The 16,076-nt window shown below is 41.5% G+C and overlaps 1 protein-coding gene across 1 annotated transcript in view; it reads right to left on the reverse strand.

The window, feature by feature from the left end:
• Positions 1-16,076, reverse strand: part of LMNB1 (lamin B1) — a 59,369-nt gene that overhangs the window by 29,864 nt on the left and 13,429 nt on the right. The window contains exons 2-3 of the mRNA XM_050792930.1: positions 3,259-3,415; positions 2,507-2,632 (exon numbers count right to left, since the gene is read on the reverse strand). Of these exons, the coding sequence (XP_050648887.1) occupies positions 2,507-2,632; positions 3,259-3,415 (283 nt within the window). The remainder of the gene's footprint in view (positions 1-2,506; positions 2,633-3,258; positions 3,416-16,076) is intronic.

Here is a 16,076-nt window from a genome sequence, read left to right on the forward strand (position 1 = left end):
AAAAAAAAATTTAAGAGGTCTTAGCATCCATTCTCAAAAAGGCAAAAGCCAAACATTCAAAGATGCTATGCAAACACTCTAAAAATATTAAATTACTTTTTACTGATGCTATTTTTTATATAGAACCAGCGACCTTACAAAGAAAAAAAATACCCTACTTCTGGTTGTCTACACACAACACAAATAATGGTAAATCACAATTTTTACAAAACAAAACAAAAATGCAAGTCAATCTGAACTCAATATAAAAATACCTGCTTTCACAAAGCAACACTAGTAACAATTACATGACAGCACTTGCTACAGTATCCAAAGAGTTTTCACACACAGTATTCCACTTTGATCCTCACCACTCCTTGAAGAAAAAAATAGCAGTATGAGTATTTCATTTTAAATAAGAAACTGATGCTAAGAGTTGTCCAAGGTCTGACTGCTTGTCTGGTGCACCTTGCACTAATACCTATTTTGTTTAAAGCTTGTCATTTAAAAAAATAATCAGATTTCTATTATTTTTGCTCCAAATAAAAAAATGGTTTGCTAACTGCTACAATGAATTCCTATTTTATTATTAGTGACTGTTTTCAAAATTATACTACTTCTAAAAACATTAAGCCTAGCAGATTAACAGCATGTTTTCCCCCATGAGTTGATTCCAACCCTCTCCAATTTTCATGAAATATACATTCCCCTTTCTTCAATTTTATTACTTCCTTTGTTTGACAACAGTTCTGCCCCTGTCCCTTGACCACAGCAGTTAAGGCTTGTAAGTGATATTTTAAGATTTCCACATGAGTGGGCCGGGCACGGTGGCTCAAGTCTGTAATCCCAGAACTGTGGGAGGCCGAGATGGGCCGATCACAAGGTCAGGAGATCGACACCATCCTGGCTAACACGTTGAAACCTAGTCTCTATTAAAAATACAAAAAATTAGCAGGGAGTGGTGGCATGCGCCTGTAGTCCCAGTTACTGGGGGTCTAAGGCAGGAGAATGGCTTGAACCTGGGAGGCAGAGGCTGCAGTGAGCCGAGATCACGCCACTGCACTCCAGCCTGAGCGACAGAGCGGGACTCCGTCTCAAAAAAAAAAAAAAAAAAAAAATTTTTTACACACCTATAAATGCTGTGAGTAGCCGCATTTCCAGATGTAAGCCATAGGAGAAGGCAAAAGTGATGGTATATAACCTCTGTGATTAGCTTATAGAAGATAATGTGGCTTCTGCCTTGGTAGCTGGTAGCATATATTGATTTTCTCGTGTTTCTCTCGCTCGCTCGCTCGCTCCATCTCTCCCTCCCTCCCTCCCTCTCTCTCTCTTTCTTATCACTGACCCTTAGGGGGGCCATATCATGAGCAACCCTATGGAGAAGACCATGAGGTGAGGAACTAACACTTCCTGCCCACAGCCCTGTGAATGAGCTCAGATGCCATTCCTCCAGGCCAGGTTAAAAGCTGTACTGCAACTTCATGGGACCCAGAAACAGAACCACCCAGTTTAGCAGCTCTGATTTCTGACCTTTAGGAACTGAGAAATTAATACAAGTCTCTGGTTTTAGGTTGATGAACTTTGGAAGTAATTTGTTAGGCAGGAATAGATAACTAATGCTTAAACATGTTGACAGTAATTAGCTGCTGTGACCAAGCCTTTATAAGTTAAGATGAAGTGAGGCTGGACGCGGTGGCTCACGCCTGTAATCCCAGCACTTTGGAAGGTCGAGACCATCCTGATCAACATGGTGAAACCCTCGTCTCTACTAAAAATACAAAAATTAGCTGGGCGTGGTGGCGCATGCCTGTAGTCCCAGCTACTCGGGAGGCTGAGGCAGGAGAACCGCTTGAACCCGGGAGGCAGAAGTTGAAATGTGCCGAGATCCTACGACTGTACTCCAGCCTGGCGGCAGAGCGAGACTCCGTCTCAAAAAAAAACAAAACAAAACAAAAACAAAAAAACAAAAATAAGATGAAGTGAAATCACACCTGTTTACAGTAACAGCTTGAGTTCTTAAATGTGGTCTTTTAGCAGCAGTAGCTTGAATAATCTACCTGCAAAATTTCTCTCCATCCCCAAACCTTATTATCTCTTTTCTTTCTTTTTTTTTTTTGAGACGGAGTCTGGTTCTGTTGCCCAGGCTGGAGTGCAGTGGCACAATCTCAGCTCACTGCAAGCTCTGCCTCGCAGGTTCACACCATTCTCCTGCCTCAGCCTCCTGAGTAGCTGGGACTACAGGCGCATGCCAACATACCCGGGCTAATTTCTTTTTATTTTTAGTAGGGACGGGGTTTCACTGTGTTAGCCAGGATGGTCTCGATCTCCCGACCTTGTGATCCGCCCGCCTCAGCCTCCCAAAGTGCTGGGATTACAGGCATGAGCCACTGCACCCAGCCTTATTTCTTTATTTGATATATTTTTGTGGCAAAGAAATCATAAAGAAAATATAATTACATGTTTAGCTATGACAATGTCATTCTAAAACCCCTCCATTCCTTTACAAAGTAAAATTATATATAGTTACCTCTTCATACATGTTTTTGCGAAACTCCAAGTCCTCAGTAAGGCTCTGACAACGATTCTCCAAATCCACTTTAAGTAAAGTTTCATCTGCTAACTGTTTTTTGGCAGCAGCTAAGGAGGCTTCCAACTATTACGAGGAAAAAGAATTGTGATAAAAATTACATGGCAATCATTTAATAATGAACTTAAGATATCTATGGATCAAATCAAGTGTTAAAATTCCTATAAATTTATCAATGTATAATTACTTCATTTGAACATTTATCACAGAACTGGGTGTTCATTTGCTGGCCCCACCCACAGAGTATCATACCAAATCACCTGTCAAATTGTTAATTGGCAACAGGGAACAGAACAGAGACATATGACTCACTCACATTTCAAAAATCAAACTAGTTATTTTAGCTAACCACTTTCACTTTTTCCTGTGTGGAGAGCAGCATTATGGCATCTCTTTTCTTACTTATTTCCTAACAAAATAGGCTTTGACAGCAGAGACAGAACGACTGTGCATACAATAGGGAAGAAGGGAACCACAAGATCTGGACAATCCAGATGTAACGCCTGAGAGGTGACAATGTTTTGCATGTTAGCTACCTCAAGACTTTTCTTCAAGTAAACCATCAGAAAAGAAATAAATAAAAATTCAAAAAGAAAATACATTTGAAAATCAATCAATCAAATAAACTATGGCTTAAGGCAGACGAGGCAATTAACCTGCCACATAAGGCTCAAGAGTAGGCTTGACCTCACCTGGGCAATCTGATCCTTCAGATCCTCCAAATCTCCCTCTAAACTTTTTTTGTCACCAAGTGCAGTAGCAAGAGCTGCATCTTTAGAATTCAGTGCTGCTTCATATTCTCGAAGTTTGATCTGGGCGCCATTAAGATCAGATTCTTTCTTAGCATAGCTGGAATAGATTTAAAAAGCATAAGATATCAAACCATACTGATGACTTGAGGTCTTCTCCCTCTCTGCTGAAGGGACAAACAAAATAAGTAGTTTAAATAAAGGCTCCCATCACCTATCAAAATTAGAGAAGCAACTCACAGGCATTGGATGTAGAGTTTTTGTTGGCTAACAGTCTCTTTCAATGTCACATGACTACTAATGACTATGGGTCAAAGACATCCATATAAAGACCAACGTACCAGAATCCTGCTTGTCCCTGAGTGAGACTACACATCCCTCTTGTTCTATAAAGAGGCACACTAACACAGAATATTTCTGAAGAAATGAAAATTATTTTTTAATACAAAGCATATTATAAGCCAAAACGTACAGGAACTATAAGTCAGGATATCATGCTAGGCACAGTGGCTTACATCTGTAATCACAACACTTTGAGAGGCCGATGTGGGAAGATCGCTTGAGAGCAGGAATTCAAGACCAGACTAGGCAACACAGCAAGACCCTGACTCTACAAAAAAATAAAAAATAAAAACAGCCCGGCACAGTGGCACACACCTGTAGTCCCAGCTACTCGGGAGGCTTAGGTGGGAACATCGCTTGAGCCCAGGAGGTTGAGGCTGCAGTGAGTCATGATTGCACAACTGTACTGCAGCCTGGGCAGTAGACCAAGACCCAGTCTCAAAAAAAAAAAAAGAAAGAAAATTAAATTACACTAAATGAGAAAAAAATGTTATTCTAAAAAGTAATTTTATAACTCAATGCATGATACTGAAACTTCCCTGATATTAATAAGAACTAATTGACCCCAAGCTTTGCAAGTACCTCCCATTTTGTTAGATAGAGGTAACAATAAATAATGGCCTCCCTAATATTTTGCATAAAAATTATTTCAGTTTATACAACTAACTACCAAAAAACTGAGGTTCAGGGCTGGGAGCGGTGGCTCATGCCTGTAATCCCAGCACTTTGGAAGGCCAAGGCTGGCGGATCACTCGAGGTCAGGAGTTCAAGACCAGCCTCACTAACGTAGTAAAACCTCGACTCTAGAAAAAATACAAAAATTTAAGCTGGGCATGGTGGCGCCTGTAGTCCCACCTACTCGGGAGGTTCAGGCAGGAGAATCACTTGAACTTAGCAGGTGGTGGTTGCAGTGAGCCGAGATCATGCCACTGCACTGCAGCCTGTCTCAAAAAAACCAACAAACAGGTCGGGCACGGTGGCTCACGCCTATAATCCCAGCACTTTGGGAGGCCGAGGCGGGTGATCACCTGAGGTTGGGAGTTCAAGACCAGCCTGACCAACATGGAGAAACTCAGTCTCTACTAAAAATACAAAAAAGGCATGCAGGCGTGGTGGCGCATGCCTGTAATCCCAGCTACTAGGGGGGCTGAGGAAGGAAAATCACTTGAACCCAAGAGGAGGTGGTTGCAGTGAGCCGAGATTGTGCCCATTGCACTCCAGTCTGGGCAACAAGAGCAAAACTCAGTCTCAAAAACAAAAAACAAGCTGAGGTTCAAATTGAAGTTTCTTTTTCTCTAAATATCACTTTTTTTTTGAGACGGCGTCTCACTGTCACCTAGGCTGGAGTGCAGTGGGGCTGATCTCCGCTCATTGCAACCTCCGCCTCCTGGGTTCAAGTGATTCTCATGCCTCGGCCTCCCAAGTAGCTGGGATTACAGGCGTGTGGTACTAGGCTGAGCTAATTTTTTGTATTTGTAGTAGAGATGGGGTTTGTCTATTTTGGCCAGGCTGGTCTCCAACCCCTGACCTCAAGTGATCCACGGGCCTCAGCTTCCCAAGATGCTGGGATTACAGGCATGAGCCACTGTACCTAGCCTCTAAATATCACTTTTTTTTTAATGGAGTTCTACATTATAAAATTATAGTTCATTTGGATATAGTTTGCCCAATAATTATATTTTAAAGTATTTCTCTCATTCAAATAATTGTTAACAGTAGTTACACAGAGAAGCCTTAATAATATCAAAATTATTGCCAGGCATGGTGGCCCATGCCTGTAATCCCAGTACTTTGGAAGGCCGAGGCGAGTGGATCACCTGAGGTCAGGAGTTCAAGACAAGCCTGGCCAAAATGGTGAAGCCCCGTCTCCACAAAAAACACAAAAATTAGCAGGGCATAGTGGGGCGTGCCTGTAATCCCTGCTACTTGGGAGGCTGAGGCAGGAGAACTGCTTGAACCCGGTAGGTAGAGGTTGCAGTGAGCCGAGATCGTACCACTGCATTCCAGTCTGGGTGACAGAGACTCTGTCTCAAAAAAATAATAATAATATCAAAATTATTAATACCTGTTCTTAAAACTGCTACTGTATTTTCCTTGGAGAAATAGGATTTAACTTAAAAAACTGCTATCGTAGAAGAATACTTTTACTTACTGATGTTTGAGGACTGGCTAAAGGAGGAATCTTTAATAAAAATCTCAAAATAATATTGTAATATTAAAATAAAGTGAAGAAATAAACTGGCCAAATGACGATCACATATGAAAAGATTTAATAGCATTCACTTTTTACTCATCATAAAAGCTCAGCAGTCATGTCACATGCTTAAATCTCATGCTTTAAAACACCACAAGATGGCAGGCTTTAACTGAAGACTAGTCTAGAAGAGGGAAAAATTAACTGTTAAAAAAAAACCCCATACTGTAATAATTTACAATCAAAATGCCTAGTTCACACTACTGCTGGGTCTCCACAGGAATGAACTGACACTTGTGAAGGAGCCTCTATTTTGTCCCACTATAAAATTACCAGAAGGGCTAGGATATATGTCATAATACATATGCTTGAAAATGAAACCATATTTTAAATGCAGTATTACACAATACTTACAAAAGCTACTGACTCAAAATTAATTACTTAACAATTACAAACAGTAATTTTTAAAGCTCAGGTCATAAATGTGGTACTTCTCAATGTGATGCTGCCTCATGGCAGAAGAATGACCTGTGCCTTCCAGGGACCGAAATGGTCCAGCAAGAATGATACTGCATAAAACAGCATGTCAACTTTACAAGTTATTGTATGCAGCAACCTGTAAAATTGGCATATTTTATGCAATATCGTTCTTGTTTATTTGACTTCACAGATTTAATAGGTAATATAAGCAAATAGCTCAAAACTTAGGATGTCATACTACCAAGTGAAAGATACTGTGGGCAACATCTTGTGAAGTGTAGAAAACACAAGAAGTCAAAAATTAATCCAAGGCAGTACACCCAGATGACTAGAATACGGTGATTTCTTCCATAAAAATAAAAACCAAAGAAGATAAGGAGGACAGGGGATGAAGAGAGTATTTACTTGTGGTACCCCGAGGGCCACCCAATGATGCCAGTGGAAATTTCATAGGAGCTTTAATTTCAGTCAAGACTAATGCTTCCACTGTTCATTTTATGTCAAGTTCTTAATCAAGTAAAACACTGTTCCATGAAAATATAAATTGTTCTGTTATAAATTATTTCCTGGCAAAGTGCCGTGGCTCACGTCTATAATCCCAGCACTTTGGAAGGGAGACTAGCCTGGGCAACATGGTGAGACCCCATCTATACTAAAAATAAAAAAAAATAGCCAGACATGGTAGCACATGTCTGTAGTCCCAGCTACTAGAGGGGCTGAGGCGGGAGAATCACTTGATCCCAGGAGGTCGAGGCTGCAGTGAGCCCTGATTGTGCCACTGCACTCCAGCCTTGGTGAGAGAGTGAGGCCCTATCTCAAAAAAAAAAAAAAAAAAAAAAAAAAATATATATATATATATATAGGCTAGCTGCAGTGGCTCACACCTGTAATCCCAACACTTTGGGAGGCTGAGGCGGGCAGATCACCTGAGGTCAGGAGTTTGAGACCAGCCTGACCAACATGGAGAAATCCTGTCTCTACTAAAAATAAAAAATTAGCCAGGCATGATGGCACATGCCTGTAATCCCGGCTACTCCGGAGGCTGAGGCAGGAGAATTGCTTGAACCTGGGAGGCAGAGGTTGTGGTGAACCGAGATTGTGCCATTGCACTCCAGCTTGGGCAACAAGAGTGAAACTCCATCTCAAAAAAAAAAAAAAAAAAAAAGAAGAAGATACAGTGTAGGGTCCAGTATCCCATCAATCCCCATCCCAACAGTTCTAGTTTTCTGCAAAACAGTTTGAAAACTCCTGACCATCAAGCAATATTCAAGCTCCTTGGCATGGCATGTCCCCCTACAAAGCCCTTCAGGTCTAAGTGCTAAAGACCTTCTGAGCCTGGGACTTCACTCTCCCCTGCTCCATGCCATCTATTCCCACTCCTAACTCCATCTAATTCCTAAGCAACTGCCATTCAAAACTAAGACCAAGGATGCAACAAATGTCATCCTTCCTCTATAATGCTCCCCTGCTTTACCTCTCCTAGCAGAAAAAAGTCATTTACCTTTCTGGGCTCCACAGCACTTTGTGCGTCATTCTCATATGGTGCATGGTACATACATCTTTTTAAGATTTAAGATTCCAAGTCTGTCTCCTACACTGGAATGTGGGTAAAATGAGATTACCTTCAGATCCTCAGTGCTTGACAATGTCTGGTATAGGGTGGGGATACTCAATAAAATTTCTGTGTTAAAAAATGAAAGCAGCAAACCACAGAAAAGCAGTACTTACAATTTTACTTTAGTGTAACAACTCATGAAAAGATAAGTACTCAGCCTCTGTTATAGAGGACCAAGGTTATTCTGAGACCCAAACAGTCAATCTAGATCTGCCCTGCAATGCCTGTACAAGCCACCACAGCCTTCACAAGCAGGTGGGCGGCAGGCATTGTACCAGGCACTGAAGAGAACTCAAGAGTCAGCTACCGTCCTTGGTGCAAAGTAATTTATAGTCTCTTCTCATAGGAGGTTATGAACACACTTTTGCTTTTTCTAACCCACACAAACGTACAGTGGCATTTATATGCACTCTTATACACAAGTGCACAGGAGTTTAGGGACGGGGGGAGAGGCTCAGCCCAGGTCCTTAATTTTGAGATATATTTACTTAATTCAGCAGACATTACTGAGTATCTACTATGTACTACCAGGAACAGAAAGATAAATAAATAAGACAGGGTCCCAGCTAAGTGCATTGTTCGTTTTTCCCTTCCTTCTTCTGGACCCTCAGTATCTTTACTGCTCAGGGTTAGGCACTAGGCCATGTCACCACACATGTGTGCAGCTGTCTAGGTGGCATAAAGGCTTATCTTGCAGATGCTGAAGTAAACTGATGAAAAGGGACTTGTGAGGCTACCTGCACTGGGAGCTCAGGGCAGACAGTTCTTGCAGCTGTCCTTACATTGTAAGCCCTTTAACTCCACAAACGAATTCTTCTGCATTCATATGTTTTTCCTCTTCCTCCTTAGGCCACAATATTAACAGTGAAAAAATCAACACTTCATAAAGTGGCTAATAAAGAAAGAAGAATTGACTACTATCTCTACCTCTTGCATATACAGCACTTACAGTGTATTGATCATACAAATCCCTTACTTGAGGACGTGCTGAGCTACCTCAAGAGATTGAAAACCCTTTCAAGGCAAGGCCCATGACTTATTATTCCTACATCTTCTACACAGAAAATTCAGATAATGATTTTTTTGGTAAATGTCACAAGTGCACGCGCACACACACACACAACTTCTCTTTTTTCATCCTATGTAAAATGTATCATGTCTTTCCCAGGAAGGAAAAAAAAATCACACACACAGACACACATAACTTCTCTTTTTTCATCCTATATAAAATATCATGTCTCTTCCAAGAAGAAAAAAATATTAATAACGGATGCTTCTATAATCTCTAAAACTCATACCATACACATAACATGCAGAAAGTCATTCCAGGCCTGCAGTAACAATAACTACTTGAAAATGAAATAGGGGACCAGGCCCGGTGGTTCATGTCTGTAATCCTAGCACTTTTGGAGGCCAAAATGGACAGAATGCTTGAGTCCAGGACTTCGCGGCCACCCCGGGCAACATGGTGAAACACCACTTTTACAAAGAATACAAAAATTAGCTGGGTGTAGTGGCCTGCGGCTGTAGTCCCAGCTACTAGAGAGATTGAGATGGGAAGATTGCTTGGGCCAGGGAGGTTAAGGCTGCAGTGAGCTATGGTCGTGCCACTGCACTCCAGCCACTATCGCTCTGGGCAACAGAGCAAGATCCTTATCTTTAAAAAAAAAAAAAAAAAAAAAAAAAAGGAAAGGGAATTAGTAAGTATATTCCAATCATAAACACTTGAAAAAATAAGACTGTACACTTAAACAGGGAACAAAGAATTAGTTTGAAACAAATCAATAAGTAAACTTGCAGGGACAAATACAACATAATCTGAAGCTCATTACAGAATAGTTTTAATTAATTTGGGTAATGGCAAATTATTGCCCACCTGTTGACATTCTCTCGGTCAGTGTGCATCAGTACCTATCCCTAACATTTCACTTCAGGCCCACGCTTATTCAGAAAAACAAATATATTATAGGAGATGAAAGAGAAAAGCCATTTAGTTTCTTAAGTGTAATCAGCTAACAGAAATCATTCTATACAAAACTGTTATTTCTAATCAAAGCCACAAAACAAGGATTTTTAAATCCCTTAAAACAGACCCACTGTATATAGAGAGCCAAGCCAATTAGCCCAGCTGGCTAGGCTCTGTTCCTGCTTTCATATACTGTAAGGTTCTTCTGAACAGCTGTCTGGTAGCAACTCAACACCACTATAGTGCAGTATTCAAGTGACTATCACACAAATCCGTGTCTGGGGATCTCTTCACACCCAGAGCTCAGCATCGATATGCCATGTCTTTTATTATCTAGCCATGCTCCAGACCTTTAGAGAAAAAATAAACCTTATTTTCAATTTAAAGTAAAATATGCCCACATAAAAACCTTGTCCTAAAACTTGGTAATTTTATTTCATAACAGGCTCAAACTACATGTCAAGCACGCATTTGCTCCAACAGTCACTCATCAGCTTCAACACTGTCCTCATGTTAACTTCCCTTCCAAAGGGAAAAAGGATGTGATCTACAGTATTTTTCCTAAGGAAAAGTAATGAACTTCCCCAAAATTAAAACAAATATAACTTAATATACAAAAACTCGGCCAGGTACGGTGGTTCTTTCCTGTAATCCCAGCACTTTAGGGGGCCAAGGCGGGCAGATCACCTAAGGTCAGGAGTTAGAGACCAGCCTGGTCAACATGGTGAAACCCCGTCTCTACTAAAAACACAAAAATTAGCTGGGCATTACAGGCGGCTCATGCCTGTAATCCCAGCTACTAGGGAGGCTGAGGCAGGAGAATCGCTTGAACCCGGGAGATAGAGGTAGCAGTGAGTCAAGATCACTCCATTGCGCTCCAGCCTGGGCAACAAAGCGAGATTCCATCTCAAAAAATTAAAATTAAAAATTAAAAAATTAAAAAATTACACAAAAACTAGAAGGTCTTATGATCACAATTTCTTTCTCTTTTCTTCTTTTCTCTTTCCTTTTCCCTCCCTCCCTTCCTCCTTCCCTTCCTCTTTTTCTCTCTCTCGAGATGGAGTTTCACTCCTGTTGCCCAGGCCACAGTGCAATGGTGCGATCTCAGCTAACTGCAACCTCCGCCTCCTGGGTTCCAGTGATTCTGCTGTCTCAGCCTCCTGAGTAACTGGGATTACAGGCGCCCACCACTACACCTGGCTAATTTTTGGTATTTTTAGTAGAGATGGGGTTTCACCATGGTGGCCAGGCTGGTCTTGAACCCCTGACTTCAGGTGATCTGCCCGTCTCAGCCTCCCAAAGTGCTAGGATTATAGGCATGAGTCACCATGCCCGGTCTTGTGATGACAATTTCTATCAACAAGGGTCTCCTCTGGCATATGCAAAAAGACTAAGATGCTTTTGCATAAACTCAAAGCTGCAAAGGATAGTTTCCAGTGTCAATGACATTCTGCTACTCACTGAATAAACTAATCTGTCAATGAATTAGCAACAACCTAATCAGACTCAGGCAAACCCTAGCTGAAACGCAGGTAAAATTAGGAAAAATGCTAAATGAGATTGAAACTGGACCACAAAATCACTTCTTTGAAACAAACAAACAAAAAATTCACTGTAACATAAACAGGCACAGGAGTGTGGAGCAGACTCTTACAGATTAAGTCTTAATTAAAATGACTGATTCATTTAAAAAGAAAAAGAAAAACCAATAACCACTACCTTTGTCACTCATCTACAATGTGCTAGGCACTGACCTGGGCGTAAAATATTTCTGAAACAGTGTTCCAATATCCATTCTCCAGTTTGCTGGGTGTTATAAGGCAGCTACTCCTAAAGCAATAGAAGTGGCAGCTTCCTGGTCCTGAATAGTAGCTATATACTGTTTTTAAAACAGTTCAGTGGTTCCATTGGTGGCCTCACACATAAAAGCTCCCAAAGAAGGTCAGTTCTACAACAATGTTCTGAGCATCATTACTGCTCCCCTAGCCTCTCTAAAAATCGTTTCTAAGCACCTAAATCTCACATTGTTTCCCTTTCTGCTTAAAATTCCCAAGTGTTGCCAGGCGCAGTGGCTCATGCCTGTAATCTCAGCACTTTGGGAGGCCAAGGCGGGTGCATCACCTGAGGTCAGGAGTTTGAGACCAGCCTGACCAACATGGAGAAACCCCATCTCTATCAAAAATACAAAATTGGCTGGGTATGGTGACACATGCCTGTAATTCCAGCTACCAGGGAGGCTGAGACAGGAGAATCACTTGAACCTGGGAGGTGGAGGTTGCGGTGAGCTGAGATTGCGCTGTTGCACTCCAGCCTGGGCAACAAGAGTGAAACTCCAACTTAAAAAAAAAAAAAAAAAAAAACCCTAGTGCTTTCTGTTCCCTGCACTGAGTGATGACACAAAGACCTGAACAGAAAAAGAAATTAACTTAGCAAAGAGGGGCTATGAAGGACAATGAAGACTTCTGCAAGAGTAAGAGAAAGTATCAAATTCACCAGGCACAGTGGCTCATGCCTGTAATCCCAGCACTTTGGAAGGCAGGCGAATCACCTGAGGTCAGGAGTTCAAGACAAGCCTGGTCAACATGGCAAAACCCCATCTCTACTAAAAATACAAAAGTTAGCCAGGCGTAATGGCATGTGTCTGTAATCCCAGCTACTCAGGAGGCTGAGGCAGGAGAATCGCTTAAACACAGGAGGTGGAGGTTGCAGTGAGCTGGGATCATGCCACTGTACTCCAGTTTGGGCGACAGAGTAAGACTCCATCTCAAAAAAAAAAAAAAAAAGTACCAAATCCATCAAATTTAGACAAAAACAATGCTATAGAGCTATCAAGAGAATAGGCTAGGTGCAGTGGCTCACACCTGTTAACCCAGCACTTTGGGAGGCAGCGATAGGCGGATCACTTGAGGTCAGGAGTTCGAGACCAGCCTGACCAACATGGCGAAACCCAGTGTCTACTAAAAATACGAAAATCAGCCTGGTGTCATGGCGGGCACCTGTAATCCCAGCTGCTTGGGAGGCTGGGGGGCATGAGAATCACCTGAACGCAGAGGCAGAGGTTGCAGTGAGCCGAGATCGCGCCACTGCACTCCAGCCCGGGCAACAGAGCAAGACCCAGACTCAAAAACAAAAAAAGAGACATCAAGGGAATAAAAAAGGCTAGGCACGATGGTTCACACCTGTAATCCCAACACTTTGGGAGGCTGAGGCAGAAGGACTACTTGAGCTCAGGAGTTTGAGACCAGCAACATAGTAAGACCTTGTCTCTGTGAAAAAAATCAAAAAATTAGCTGGGTGTAGTGGCACACACCTTTAGTCCCAACTACTCCAGAGGCTGAGGTGAGAGGATCACTTGAGCCTAGGAGGTTGAGGCTGCAGTGAGCCAAGATCATGCCACTGCACTCCAGCCTGGGCAAGGGTAACACCCTATCTTTAAATAAAGAGAGAGAGAGAAAGAGAATAAAAAGAAGCTATTAGAAATTTAAAATACAATAGCAAAAATTGGAAAACAAAATTGAGAACATCTCTTAGTAGAGAAAAAATATTTTTTAAAAAAGGGAAAACCAAAGGATTTGGTAAGAGATCCAACATTTGAGTAACAGGAGTTTCATATGGTAATAAAAAAGAAGGAAATAATTCAAGAAAATTTACAACAACTGAAGGACATAAATTTCAAGATCAAAAGAATTCAATCAGATGATCAACACAATGGATGAAAAGAGATCTACAAGGAACATCCCTGTGAAATTTTAGAACTGGACCAAAAGAAGATCCTACAAGCTTTTAAATTTTTCACTCATCATTACTTCTGTAGCCAATGAGAGCTAGAAAACTAAAGAACATGGCTTCATTTTCTTTCTCTCTTCTCTCTCTCTCTCTCTCTCTTTCACCATGAACTCCTGACCTCAGGTGATTCACCCGCCTTGGCCAAAACATGCCTTCAAAAGTCTAAGAAAATAGCATTTATCACCTAGAATTCTATACCCAAACTATCAATGCTTATACAATACAACTAGACTGGAAAAAAACACAAGGTATCCAAAGGTAATTCTTTATTTAATGAGATAAAATTAATTTAAAAAATGATCCTAAATGATTTGATGTTTTAACAACTGTCATAGACGCTATATAATTATACAAAAAAAATAAGTGGGAAAAAACACTACTTTTACAGGTGATCAAAAGGTGTGATAGGGAAGGAAAACTAATCACAGTATATGACTGAGTTTTGCTGGGGACTGTATTTATAAGTATTTCTGCTATAACATATGTGCTTCTGACAACTCTTGCATTCTGTACAGATTAAAAATAACACAGCAGACCAGATGTGATGGCTCACATCTGTAATCCCAACACTTTGGGAGGCTGAGGCAGGCAGATCATGTGAGGTCAGGAGTTCGAGATCAGCCTGGCCAACATGGCAAAACCCACCTCTACTAAAAATACAAAAATTTGCAGGGCGTGGTGGCACATGCCTGTAATCCCAGCTACTTGGGAGGCTGAGGCAGGAGAATCGCTTGAACCCAGAAGGTAGAGGTTGCGGTAAGCCAAGATTGCACCATTGCACTCCAGCCTGGGCAACAAGGGCGAAACTCCGTTTCAAAAATAAATAAAATAAAATAAAAATAAAAATAACAGAGCAAGAAGAAAAAATAATGTTGGAATAAACAGACCACTCAAAACCTATGCACTCTGAAACAGAGCACCAGCAATAACATAAAGAATTAGTATCTCGGCCGGGCGCGGTGGCTCACGCCTGTAATCCCAGCACTTTGGGGGACCAAGGTGGGTGGATCACCTGAGGTCAGGAGTTCAAGACCAGCCTGACCAACACGGAGAAACCCCATCTCTGCTAAAAAAAAAAAAAAAGAATTAGTATCCCAGGAGGTAATCTGGACAGCCCAGGCAGTCAGTTTAGTGTGGCTAGAGCTGCGTCAAAAGATGTTTTTAAATGCACAAAAAAAGGCCGGGCACGGTGCCTCACACCTGTAATCCCAGCACTTTGGGAGGCCGAGCCAGGTGGATCCCTTGAGGTCAGGAGTTCCAGACCAGCCTGGCCAACATGGTGAAACCCCGTCTCTACTAAAAATACAAAATTAGCCGGGCATGGTGGCGCATGCCTGTAATCCCAGTTACTCAGGAAGCTGAGGCCAGAGAATCGCTTGAACCCGGGAGGTGGAAGTTGCAGTAAGCCAAGATCACGCCACTGCACTCCAGCCTGGGTGACAGAGCAAGACTCCGGCTCAAAATAAAATAAAATAAAAAATAAAACGCACAAAAACAACAGAGTGGAAATGCTGGTTTGGAAAAATTTAGACAATAGAGAAACAGAGCTCTGAACACAAGAATAAGACTGGCTACAAAAGCAAAGCTAGAGGTGCACCTCTCTGGGGGAGAGAACCCTGGGCACGGGCACTCACTTTTAATTTTCTTAAAACAGAGGTGAAAGCAGAGCCGAGGATCGTCTTTCCTTCTGAAGATTAATACTATACTCTAGCTATTCTGGCTCACCTTTACTAGGATTTACTAGGACAAGGCACATATAATGCAATACAACTTCCAATTACAATAATATCATCTCTCTATTTACCTGTCACATATGAGCTAATTATAGAAATATTTGTGTCAGAACACACTGAATCAATACTTTAGATACCAAACACTGACCTAAACTAAAATGTGATATATGACTATTGGGAGGATAAGAAAAATGTGTTATGAAGACAATAGAATAAAAGAGCTCAATTCCTTGTTGTCCATAGTACAAAGTCAACACTGTCGCACTATCATCTAGATACAAGAATAAATAGCAAAGGAGCACTGAAAATAGCTGAAAGTAATTCTTCTCATGAGCAGTCTTGGAGAACTCTTTTGAGTCCTTAAATTATGTGTACACACACACACACACACACACACACACACACCACTGCTAGAAAGTTATAGGTTTTGGTTTTTTTCCCAAGGTACATACATATTAGAAAACTCTGAATCAGGGAAGTCAGGGAAGACATCTCTAAAGAAATGAATATTGAGAGGAAACCTGAGGGATAAGTAACCCAATGATGACGGAAATCCAAACAAAGGAGGCCGGATGCGATGGCTCATGCCTGTAATCCCAGCACTTTGGGAGGCCAAGGCAGGTGGATTACTTGAGGTCAAGAGTT

This window comes from Macaca thibetana, chromosome 6 (assembly GCF_024542745.1).
Source record: "Macaca thibetana thibetana isolate TM-01 chromosome 6, ASM2454274v1, whole genome shotgun sequence".
Classification (NCBI taxonomy): domain Eukaryota; kingdom Metazoa; phylum Chordata; class Mammalia; order Primates; family Cercopithecidae; genus Macaca; species Macaca thibetana.